The sequence below is a fragment of the Azolla caroliniana genome, unplaced genomic scaffold (genome assembly GCF_043228905.1).
Source record: "Azolla caroliniana isolate FFs.n. ecotype wild unplaced genomic scaffold, voAzoCaro1.0.p SCAF_59, whole genome shotgun sequence".
NCBI lineage: Eukaryota > Viridiplantae > Streptophyta > Polypodiopsida > Salviniales > Salviniaceae > Azolla > Azolla caroliniana.
In genome coordinates this window covers 7,158-19,970 of record NW_028230494.1, presented here as the reverse complement: position 1 = coordinate 19,970, position 12,813 = coordinate 7,158, and the positions used below count along the sequence as shown (strand labels likewise).

The following is a 12,813-nucleotide window of genomic DNA, read 5'->3' as shown; positions in this document are numbered from 1 at the left end:
AGGAGAGGCGCGACCGACGTCGTGAAGGATCCCTCGATGAAGGACGTCGCAGAGACAACAAGAGAGAGTCCGAAGAGGAACGGGATCGTCGCGGCCGCGATCGCGATGAGCCACGAGACCGAGAGTTGAGGCAAGAGTGCCAAAACTTCGTCGATGGGCAGGTCCGCCACCTACAAGAACGTAATGAGAAGGAAGAACGTGGACGAAGCCGTCGCACCTCTTGGGATGAAATCAGCCGATATGCAAGGCCCTCCGAAAGATGCTGCAGGAACGTGGAACAAATCCCCGTAGAAGAGCGTTGCAACCGCCTCCGCGAGGCCTTATACATTAGCGGAGAAGAGGCACGCAATGATGGTCACCGCCATAGCCAAGTGTCAAGGGAACGTCGTCAATGGGAAGAGGATGCCGAGCGAGAGAGAGACAGTAGCGAGCGCGAGGAGGACGAGCGCCGTTATCGCATGACCGGACGACAAGATGAGGAACAACGTCGTCGTTTCAAGGCCGGTGAGGAGGAACAACTTCTAAGCGTGGCAACCTCTCGCCTTCTCCAACAATGTGATCTTCGCCCACGCGCTTGTATTCGCCACTTTTAAAGAACGTACATAACTTTTTCAACTATACACTTTCTGAACATCGTAAATGTAAATGGTGTGCTCTGTGTGGTGTCTTGACGTTCTCATAACCCTCTCAATCACATTTCTCCCACGCTCGCGCACAACACGCACGCACGCACGCACGATCAGGTCGCGTGCCCTCGCTCGCTCATTGCACAAGCAAAATGAAACTCCACGCACACATGATTAGGTAACGTGCCCACACGCACACTACCCACTCCCACCCTACCTATATCTATCTCTATCCATCTATCGCTATCTCTCTCACGAGCAACGCGAAACTCGTCAAACGTCGATGCCATCACAATGTTGTATTGAAGCCACCCTCATACAATGCCGTGTCTCGCCGTACCATGATGTGCGCAATAGTAGTGGCTGATCGGTAACTCCTACTACAAACATGATTCCACATGACATTCCCATGTCTATCTACCATTTTCATCATCGTGTGTGGTTTATAATATTAAAAATGTGAAAGTACGAATGAAGGTTGGGTGATGTTTGAGGTGTTCGAATGATGTGATAATTCTAAGAGTGAGTATATAGCACGGCTCACGGCTAAGGCTAAGGCTATAATGTAGAAGAGAAGACATGAGAGTGGGTATAAGGAGATTCGAACCCAAGATCAAGGGTTTTAGAGGAAGTTACCCCATCCAAATTACCAATCCGATAGAAGCTTCATTGTCAACTGATTTTATTGTATTATTTCTTGCTTAAAGACCAACAATAGCTCTTGCCGCCTTGTATTTCAAACAGCGAGGGAGTGACGACTGCTCCTCCTCATGATGAGGGGATGGTATGGCGAGGAGGCGGCGTTTAATTTAATGTTTCATTGGAGTCATGGGGATTCCCTCCTCTTTCTCCCCCTCTCTCTGTGACCTTTCGTGCTGTGATTTAAATTTACGTCTGTAGACGATCATCTTTCTGAGAGCAGTAAAATATGTCGGTTAACCACAATACAAGGTAGTTGCGAACCTGTCTGTCTGTGTTCTCAATCTGACGCTTGTTTTTGTTTCAATCCCCAAAATATGTCTCTCCTCCCTCTGTGTCTCACAAATTCAACAGGACTTGTTTTTGCACTGATACGATACCAGTGTGCTGTGCTTCCTTTCAGGTAGCATAAGAAATGGTCGTACAGCTAAGATTGTATTCTACAGGAAGGAACGAATGGAGATCGTATTAGAAGAACCAACCAACTATTGCTCTCATAGTAAAGATCATTTTCAATCCACTAGGCTCCTAGCAGTGATGAGGAACTCTATCTACCGCCATTTGGTTCCCTCATTCTCTCTCTCCACTATTTTCCTAAGGGTCTATCACGTATATTCATTTGTTTGATTTGGATGTAAGTATACTTTGATTACATATGTGCTGCTATGATTACATACATCTTACAGTTAGTCTCTGATACAATGGTCTCTTGCCTCTACATCATCTTAGCATGTTCACTGCGTCATTCAAACATGTAAATGCTTCTGAGATCTGCGTTTGCCAATTGTGACGGTGTGGTGTGTCTTGCTTGGATGAATGATGGTCGAGTTTCATTCAACCCACGCCCTGCCCTGTCTACATTCTCATCCATTACTATCCATCGTCTTTGAACCTATTGCTAGTAAGTAAGCCTTGCTATACACAGAAGGCATCGTGAGAAAACCAATAATGTGAATAAGAAGTATTTTCTCTTTCAGAGATACGAAATTGTTGACCAGTAAATGCTCAGTATTAAAAAAGGAGAGATGTAACCAAAAAAAGGGAGTTATGGTAGTGGAAAATAATGAGCATATTAGAGTTCGCAAAAGCTTAATTTTTTGTGTAAATTAAAATGACTAACACATCTCTTACTTTGCGAGTGTATCAATGAGTTTGAATCAACATGAAAGGTAGAGAAAATGCTAATTTTATATTGCATTCTTGCATGTCTATCACAATCTACGAAAACTAGTATGCAGACACATGCTTTTATAATAGAAAACCTAATAATTTCATTTCTTCATTTTGGAATTAATTTCAAAAAAAGACAGCTTGACTAATTTTTCGGAAGGCAAATTTAATTTTTTTCCAATAAAAGAGTCATGCCACTGTTAAAAGTATGTACGTAGGTAAATACTAAGGTTTGAGACCCAGGGCATCATAGTACATACTGTTTGTTATATATATGTGTGTGTGTGTGTGCAGGAAGGAGGCGGCTTGGCTTAGCTCTAGCTCCTTTGGGATGATGGAAGAGTCGAATGTTGATTGATGTATGTGTGTGTGAGAGAGAGAGAGAGAGAGAGAGAGAGAGAGAATGTTCTCCGAGGTTTGAGGCGAGCGAGGGGTCACACACAAATGAAGAGCCAGTCCGGTTGTATGTTATGTTATGTTATGTTATGTAATGTTATGTTATGTATGTATGTATGTATGTCGTTCTCAGTAAACGAATCAAATGAAAGCACACTAACATACATACATACATACATCACACCTCCCCTCCTCTTTATAACAAACACAATAATACACAATCGTGAAGGTGAATCGAACACTTCTCTCTGTCTCTGTCTCTTTGCCTTCTGCCTCTCCATCCATCCCGACACCGACTGAAAGCTTCCATGGCTTCCTCGCTGATGCAGTCGGCTATGTCTCTCGCTCCCTCTCAGTTCTTGGGCCACTCCCTCAAGCTTTCTGCTAATTCATCACCAGCATCGTCATCGCCTTCTTCTTCTCTTACAGTCCCGTCACCGTCCCTCTCCATCCGTGCGGGTGTCTACACAGATGAACTCATCAAGACAGCGGTAAGACCTCTCTTTAGATCTGTTCCTGTTATGACCCTTTCTATCCTTTTCCTTCTCTCCTTATCTATCACGATTTAGGGATCGCATGTGTTTTCTTTGGTCTCATCATTTCGGACGTTTTAGTCTGTCCGTTTTGTAGAAATTACAGATCTTGATCAATGAAGTCTAATAACATATTCTACACGGCTCAAAAAAACCATACAATTCAGGTTGATCTGAGCACATCATGTTTCTGGTGTGCATGTTAGGCAGATTTAGATATTTCTTCTGCTATGGCTCTCTTCATAGTTTATCTGAAAGGTACATATGGAGAACTCCTCTGTCTTTATGAGATATTTCTCCTATAGGCACGACCATTTTATGCTGACTATTTGTTTCCTTCTCAGATCTTGAGATAATGCTTGGATCTTCCATCATCATTTCATGTTATTGCTGCATCTGAATGTTGATCCCCAAAACTTTACACTGATGAAATATTATATGTTCCCAATTCATACCATAAACGCGCACTGTCTTGCCAATTTTTGTTTTGGTTTTCAGAAAAGTATTGCTTCTCCGGGCCGAGGGATCCTTGCTATGGATGAGTCCAACGCCACTTGTGGTAAGAGGCTTGCTTCCATTGGTCTAGAGAACAATGAGGTGAACCGTCAGGCATATCGAGAACTCCTCTGCACCACCCCTGGCCTTGGACAATACATATCAGGTGCGATCCTCTTTGAGGAGACCCTCTATCAGTCGACCCTGTCAGGTCAGAAATTTGTTGACTGTCTCAAGGAGCAGAGTATTGTTCCGGGCATCAAGGTCGACAAGGTATATATCTAACTGAGTATTTAATGTTAGTCCTTCAATTTCTTCTTCTTCTTTTGCTCCTCCTAAATCTTTGTTGCATGCTGGGTATTAACATGTCTTCTCTTCAGCTGTGCTTGAAATTAGTGTGTGAAACTCCCCTTTTTGCCCTTCTATGCTTTTGCAGGGTTTGGTTCCCCTACCTGGTTCCAACAATGAATCATGGTGCCAAGGTCTTGATGGTCTTGCTTCGAGATCTGCTGAATATTACAAGCAAGGAGCGCGGTTTGCCAAGTGGTAAGTTATTTAGTTCATGTGTTTCCACGTCATAGATGATTCCTATCTCATCTCAATCAGACAGAATTTCTTACTCATTAGAACCTCTGCCTTCTTTCAGGAGAACTGTGATAAGTATTCCTAATGGTCCATCTGAACTAGCAATACAAGAGGCTGCATGGGGCCTTGCTCGATATGCTGCAATTTCTCAGGTTTGGTATTGGGCATATAGATTGACGCTCTACTATCTTAAATCTTTTGACATCATGTGAGTCTAGAATGTGGATTGGTCTTCCTGAAAATCTTAGTGGTGTTGACACAGAACTACTTCTCCTCCTTGTATGATGTGCAGGATAATGGTCTAGTCCCAATTGTGGAGCCGGAGGTCCTTTTAGATGGGGATCATAGCATTGATAGAACGCTTGAGGTTGCCGAGAAGGTCTGGAACGAGGTGTTCTACTTCCTTGCCAAAAACAATGTCACGTACGAGGGCATCTTGTTGAAGCCAAGTATGGTAACCCCCGGTGCTGACAGCGGTGTCAAGAAAGCACCAGAGGTTATTGCTGAGTACACATTGAAGCTTCTTAGAAGGAGAGTTCCACCAGCTGTTCCTGGCATCATGGTATTGCTCTATTTTCCATCCATATTTTTTATTGCTAGTATATTTCAGTTTTAACACTTGGAGTTCTATCTTTACATGCTAATTCACTGCTTGGTACAACATAAAACTGCTTATGAGGTGCACTGTGTTAAAAACACATTCTAACAGTAGTTTTCACCTGTTATTGTGGCAGTTTTTGTCTGGAGGACAGTCTGAAGTAGAGGCAACATTGAACCTGAATGCAATGAACCAATCTCCAAACCCATGGCACGTGTCGTTTTCTTATGCAAGGGCGCTTCAAAACTCTGTGTTGAAGACATGGCAGGGGAAGCCGGAGAACATTGAAGCTGCAAAGCAAGCCCTCTTGACCAGGGCTAGGGCTAACTCTCTGGCTCAGCTTGGGAAATATACTGAAGATGGTGAAAGTGATGAAGCAAAGAAAGGGATGTTTGTGAAAGGCTACACTTACTAGGTTTATGATATTGATTGATGGATGGACACTCTCTGATCCTTGCACCAAAAAAAGGGTTTTAGGTTGAATTTTGTTTTTTTTTCTTATCCCCTTAAAAGAGATGGCTAATTTTAGGTTATAGCTTGGATTTGGTATCTATAGAGGCTGAATAAGTGCCACTTCATAGCATAAGCTGCGTGGGGAAACAATTCAAATAATAACATATTGGCACAGTGAAAATAAATCACCTGTGTATAAGTACGTTTTTTATCTCACAAGATTTTGTAACGTTGTCTAATGTTTTGGATTTTTATTAGTAATCGGTTTGCCATCTCTAGTAGTTGCTCATCACAACCATTTCCCCTTAATGGAATCTAAACGATGTAGAAAAGGTCTTTTGCTTGGAATATTATGGGTTCTTTTGAATCGTTGTATATGGTGTATCATAGTCACGTGATCTCCGTTTCTGTTCCTTGACAAACGCATTAAGTGTTTGCCTATTAAAATCATGCAAATATTTAAATGGCTCTCGTGGGAAGGAAATAGTGAAGCTTTTGATTTCGTCAAACTCACCTTAATATGAAGACGCATTTACATCGGTGATTGAGCGAAGTGAGAATTTTAAAAGAAAAAGCGTTTTAAGAATGTGAGTTCTTTCAGAAGGTCCCATGATCAGCATTTTAAGAATGTGACTTCTTTCAGAAGTTTCCGTGATCATTTTTGTGTACTCTTTGACCGTTTGAGGAAACTAAATTTCCATCAGTTCCAACTATCGCCCATGAATATCCAAGCATATTTTTCTATGTGCATTATCATTGTTGAGCGGTTTTCTTTTCCAGCTACAGCCACATGGTAAAGGCCCAGCCGCCATATATATATAAAGAAAGAGTGAAGAGGTGTCAATAAACATTAAATTGTCAAATGTCCACATGCTCTCTTTGTGGAAGAATGTGTTGCAGTTACGAATCTAAATATAATAATTACTCTCTTTGAAACCAACAATGAAAGAAATGCAATATTATAATTGACATTGGACAGTAACTAGTATTCTTATGTCTAAAAGCGACCACACGACTAGATTGGACTTTAATTTGCTCTATTTTGTGAGATGACACGATATGATCTTTTATTATAATCAGAAGCAGGACAATTGTCCCGAGTCATATGGGACCAATACTCTTGTCCAAAAATAAGTAAATAGGCGAAGGTTGCAAGCTAAATTGCCATGATCCTTACTGACTATTTTGGTGACAACAATGGCTGGGTGAAATATTTAAGGGCATAATCAAAAGCTTGGTTTTCATTGTGTTACCAAGGCAAAATCTTCTATAAATTCACGTTGCAAGAACACTTGAACGATATCTCGAACCATATGATTGATAGCTTCAACTAACACATTATTGGACAGTTTTATAAAGATTAAATGAGGATGGGCATGTGCTTCAGAACAGTAGTAACGTTGCTGAGGGATAAAAAAACGTGAGTGTTTTATTTGAGATACTAGAATAACATCAAATGGCCAGAACTATCTCTATACTTGCGGTCACACACATTCACTCCAATTGAAAATACACTGATTTGTTCCTCCGACCACATTCATATATGCACGTAGAGACATGCTGCATCTTATGGAGGAGATGACAATGAAACTATGTGGCATGGTATCAAGGAGATGAGAAGGGAATATGTGTGGTATGGTATCAAGGAGATGACTAGGAAATTGTAATTATTTCCACAACACAAAATTCCAAATACAAGAATTGCTTTACTTTTTAAGCCTTTCCATCCACATCACATGAATTCTTTCATGGGTCTTGCTCTAGAGATCATATGGAAGTCCCAAACCAAAGCCATCAAGAAAAAGATGGCGTTTTGTATACATGAGTAATGAAACCCATGACTACCCTTTACATATCTACCATTAGTTATAAGAGTAATATTTGGTAAGATAATGTACTCTAGTCGCTCATGACTTCAACATGATAACATTATTCATCACAAAACTACTTATCAAATTGAAGTTTGTCAAGATAGGATCAAATTGTCAATGCCCTTTAAGACCTCTCATAAAATATGGATAGTGTAAGGCAATTGTGTTCTACATCTACACTTTGTATTATTATCCAATCATATAATTGGTCCAACATATTATAATTGATCATCGGCTGTTGATTCACATGTTATCAGTCAAGTTCTATATTATTGTCATATTGTATCCTTCAATACAACAGTACAATGTCTTAAATTGCAAGTTCAACCATCAATTAACAAGATCTTCACTAATACTTCTTCTGTCACACTTCCTGTATCAGTTGCAATATGTCGTTCACTTTTTATTGCATTAAGCCAATGTTCATTTGCATACACATCCAATTATATTCCTAGGTAACACTCAGTAAAACTTCACATGCATACATATACTGGATATACATGCATGCAAATTCAATATATATTTATAGAACCTACAAAGAAAGCTAATAATTTGGTCAACATCATCTACAAAAACGGCGAACGATAGAGAGAATACTCTATGAGTTACAATTGTGATCATCCACAATTGTCTTCAACAAAGAGTGTTCAATCCAATGAATGTAGGACCCTGATTGAATACATATGCTTCAAAAGGAACTCCTCAATATATGCCAATAGGAAAGTCCTTGATCCATATGCATCTAGAAATGAGCTGACCTAAGGATTTGTTTCATCAATACAAAAGCCAAATCCATGACACCTCTTTACTCTTTCTTTATATATATATATATATATATATGTATATATATAATTTTAAGCAAGATGTCTGGATTGAGTTGATGATGATATTCAGGATGGTGAAAATATTCGAGCCTTGCGATATATCGTTTGCCAGCCCAGTGGTTTAATGTCTCAGATAACCAACATTATAATACATAAACAAATCACGCCATTGAAAAATGACCATTTCCTACAAGGTCGAGTTTTTCAAGGAGAAAAAGCTTCATGCCTTTTGAGTCTTTGCCAAGTTACCAGAGCATCATAATGAGTTGTAGATGTTAATGAGAAATTTGGTAAAAAATGAAGAAGAAACAAACAGAGTCTTCCTAATTTTGTACTAATTGTGATAATTGTGCATAAAATTATATGTAAATAACTAGTAATGGTGCAGAGAAAAGGCACAACAAGCAGCCTATGACAGAACGCAAGGAAATTTATTAATCTTATTTGTAGAGAAGGTATACTTAAATTTGGCAGGCGAATTTGTTTTTTCAGGGTTTTGACATTAACACCCAATTTCGAAAAAAGAATAAAAAGATGAGCCACATAATGGGTACTGATGACATAACAAAAACAAGGACATGGTTTTTCAAGTCAAGTTTATCATAGAGGCTCGTCGGAATGAAATTACTCATCTTCAAATGCTTTCAAATCTCCAGGTCCCACGTTCTTTCAAAGGTTAACTTGGGAACCTTCTTCTCGTTTGGACTGACAGTGCACAAGACCTATCAAACGAAAGAAATGCAAAATACAGGATGTAATGCGGTAATATGAGCACTGAAAATATGTGCAATAGATTGGCATTGCACAACGTGAGTAGCAAACGCACAAGATATTTATGAAAAGAACAAACATGTGTATACCTTGAAAGACCCTGTTTCCTTAGATTCCTTTGTCCATTCCAGGTCTAAAACCTTGTTTGAAGTCTCATATGCAGCTTTCAGTGTATTCTCTGAGCCTACCTTTCGGGATGCAGCAAAGCTCCAAGCATCGGAGCCGAAATCATAGGCAGGCTCAAGTGTAACACCTGAAGTGTGTGTGTACGAATACTTCAGTGAGCCTTTCCCAGAATCAAGACTGTATTTTCCACTTAATTTGTTGGCAGGATCAAAAACCAATGAAGTCTCGAGAAGGGTGGCATTGGCCTTTTGAGGGTGAATGTAGGTTAGCTTCAATTGCTTCCCATACACCTTGGCTGAGTTCATGAACTGGAATCTGGCAGCCTATGCACAAAAAAGTTTTATAAACTTTTTTTTCTTTTTAACAGAGTCGAATTGAACACAAGAAGAAGGGGAAGCAAAAACTCTGAAATACCTCGGGAAAGGAAAGGAGCATACGATTGCTCAAAAAAGTAGATATAAAACACATGTAATTAGACACTCAGAGGGGGGATTCTGGAACTAAATCTGTGTGTGTGTAATTATTTTAGTGATTTATGCATCCTACCTGTTTGGGGACATCATAGTCGATGATGAAGAGGCCGGGCTTCTCGATGGAGAGGGAGAGGCCAGTGAGGGCTTCATTGTTGTTGTTGTAGTTGTCGAAGGTGCGATCGGTGCAAGAGGCCTTGAGTTTCAAATCTTCCCCAAAACCAAAAGTAAGAGTAGCAGAGGCAGCCTGTGTCTGGGAGGAAGAGAAGGAAGGTTCATACTTGGCTTTCAGAGAAGCTTGGGGAGCCATGAGAGGGAAGCTCTCCGATCCTCCTCTAGTTCCGTTTCTTATGTTGTTTTGTGTAACCTGTGTTTCTTTGGTGCTGCTGCTGTCTTTTCCCTCTCCTCTCTTCCTAGGGGGGCGGGGGGGAAGCGCCCAGACCAGTGACCACCACCAACAAACACCCAACAAAAAAGCTCCTCCTTTCCTTTGCCCTCCCTCTCAAAAGTATGTATGTAAGTGATGAGTCTATGGCTATCTATCTAGTTAGTGGGTCCGGTTCGTCGCCTTCACCATATCTCTTATTGGTCTCCAATCAATAAACCACCCTTGTGAAACAACCACCTACGCTCATCTTTTGCATGTCAATCTCAAACAATATCCACACACACATATCTCTCTAACACCCTCTCCTCTCTTATTTGTTAAAATTTTGTCGACCAATCTTCACCCTAACGTACCTTGTTTATGAGGTTTTGAAAGAATTTAAAACTTTAAACCATTTTCAGTAAACGCAAGGCTCAATGACTTGCCTAATTAATTAAACGTATGTGATAGGTAGAAGGGGAGATCGAGGTCAACAATGATGAGACCTAAGGATGATCGTGTCCTGATATCTAGTACTACATCATTGCTTGTAATCATCAACAGCTCGAGTAGAGAATGAAGTAGAGCTACAAAGTATGTGGAAACAATGTGCTAGTAATTTAGTGTATTATGCCTCTTACTTTAATCTTTGGCACATAATATTCTATATTATGTATGTAGCCTCTTTTTTCTTCTTTTTTTCCAATCAAAAACTCCTTCCATTAGTTATAAAGATGAGATTATTATGTGGATGCCCACTGCCTCAAGAAAAGGAGAGGACGACCATTGTTGGATAAAGGCTAGTCGTTGTCTTTTAACTCTATAGGAGTCGTCCTTGAGGCCATCATATTGGCTCTTTAGAGTGGCTACATCTTCACTCCATATCTCTTGCATTAACATTAGGGAAAAGTACCAGGATACCCCTAGAAGTTTTGTCTATTTACCAGAATGCCCCTGGAAGTTCCAAATTTACCAAACTACCCCTATATCCAAAAATTACACTTTATAAAGTAATTATACACTCAAATCTTTGGTAAATAGGGCTAGTTCGAGTCCATTTCTTCCATCTTTGGTAAATAGGGCTTGTAGATTTGAGTGTATAATTACTTTATAAAGTGTAATTTTTTGGACATAGGGGTAGTTTGGTAAATTTGGAACTTCCAAGGGCATTTTGGTAAATAGACGAACTTCCAAGGGTTTACTGGTACTTTTCCCTTAACATTATTGGTTGCGCGCTTTGGTTGGAAAAGACATGTCTACACCGTTGTTTCCATAGAATCCAAAGAGTTATTGGGCTGACCAAGTCCAACACAACTTGAGATTTGGCACTAATAGGAGTTGAGTGGAAATTGCCGATGGTGGAGAAAAAAATCTCTTGTGCTTTAATAACCAAAGTCATCCCCTCTTCCTAATGATCATAATTGTCAATTGGGGCCTGCCATGATAGCCAACATACATTCCCCCACTTGATTGAGCCTTGCACCTAGCATAATTGCAATAAGCGGCCAACCCCCCACCATATTCGATGGGACTCTCGGCAGTCCCATAGAGCATGTCGCGTGGATTTTAATACAGTTGGACACACTACACAATTAGGGGAGCTGAGGTTCCCACGCTGTCATGCACCAACTAGTAGTGACTTATGTATTAATAGTCATTGGAAAGTGGTGATTCAGCTCGCGTGTTGTTGGTTCCAGAGTTTCTGTCAAAACTTGGTGATAATTGTGTAAGGAACATGATATGTGTGCTAGACCTTTGCAGTAGCCGGCTCTCGGGCGGATTGAGCGGCTATAATATGGCGACCCAATCTAGTTGTGAATTGAAAGAAAGGGATAGGTTTGCTTCCTTGACCATGTCCATTGCAAAGGGTCCCAACTGACCTTAGGTAGCCATGTGTTTTCATGAGTACATATCATATGAGCTCCAACGAAAAGAGCACGACAACAAAGCTAAAGTTGCAGACCAAAAAGCTCAGATTCCTAATGTCCTTTAGGTCTATACACATCATTTAAGTAATTGTCAATCTTCTTTCCCTCACTATGTATTGGGTCCCAATGATTTGCTACGTGCAAACGAGTATATCAATGGATCTCCCGTACAATTTTTGTTTGATTCGGGAAGCTCACACAATTTTGTGAATGATCGTTTGGTTCAGATATGGGGAATCCAACCCACCATAAGTGATCACACCTATACAGTGCACTTGGCTGATGGAAGAGTACAATACATCAACAGGGTGATTCATTCATTAGGAATTTCTATTGATACTTATATTGAGGAAGTAGACTTCCATGTAATGAATCTTGGTACCACCGATGTAATACTGGGTTATCCCTGGTTCTATAATAAAAACTCTTCTTTATCTATTGATAGGGTTCATCATTCAATAACATTTGTACTGAACGATTGTACTCATTTTATTCAATGTGTAAAAAAACAATCCCATCAATATCCGAGTTGTCTTTTTCTACTCTATTTTATTGTGTATTTGATTCGAACATTCACGTTTACAATATTGATAATGTCTCGATTCAATTAACATATTTCGAACAACAACAACTTGATGAAATCTTAAATGATTTTCGTGATGTTTTTCCGAGTGAAGTACCAGATGGGTTACCTCCTAAACATAATATGGACCATCGTATAGATATTGTACCTGGTGTTGCACCAATAAGTATACCTCCTTATTGCTGAAGTCGATCCAAAGAGGATGAGGTATCTAAGCAACTCAAGGACTATTTACGAATGGGTTATATACGTTATAGTAAATCTCCATGGGATGCATCAGTTCTCTTGGTTAAAAAGAAAGAGGGCACATGGCGTATG

At 40.1% G+C, this 12,813-nt stretch overlaps 2 protein-coding genes across 2 annotated transcripts; one reads left to right on the top strand and one right to left on the bottom strand.

Moving 5' to 3' along the window:
- Window positions 1–3,140: 3,140 nt before the first annotated feature.
- Window positions 3,141–5,740, top strand: LOC147849457 (fructose-bisphosphate aldolase 1, chloroplastic-like). Its single transcript, XM_087337519.1, has 6 exons — window positions 3,141–3,382; window positions 3,923–4,192; window positions 4,356–4,465; window positions 4,566–4,656; window positions 4,797–5,066; window positions 5,239–5,740. Exons 1-6 carry the CDS (start codon window positions 3,200–3,202, stop codon window positions 5,515–5,517), a joined length of 1,203 nt encoding a protein of 400 aa, XP_087193645.1. The 5' UTR covers window positions 3,141–3,199; the 3' UTR covers window positions 5,518–5,740.
- A 2,922-nt stretch (window positions 5,741–8,662) lies between these two features.
- Window positions 8,663–9,994, bottom strand: LOC147849456 (outer envelope pore protein 24, chloroplastic-like). Its single transcript, XM_087337520.1, has 3 exons — window positions 9,694–9,994; window positions 9,111–9,470; window positions 8,663–8,972 (listed from the first exon to the last, which is right to left on the bottom strand). Exons 1-3 carry the CDS (start codon window positions 9,925–9,927, stop codon window positions 8,895–8,897), a joined length of 672 nt encoding a protein of 223 aa, XP_087193646.1. The 5' UTR covers window positions 9,928–9,994; the 3' UTR covers window positions 8,663–8,894.
- Window positions 9,995–12,813: the final 2,819 nt, after the last annotated feature.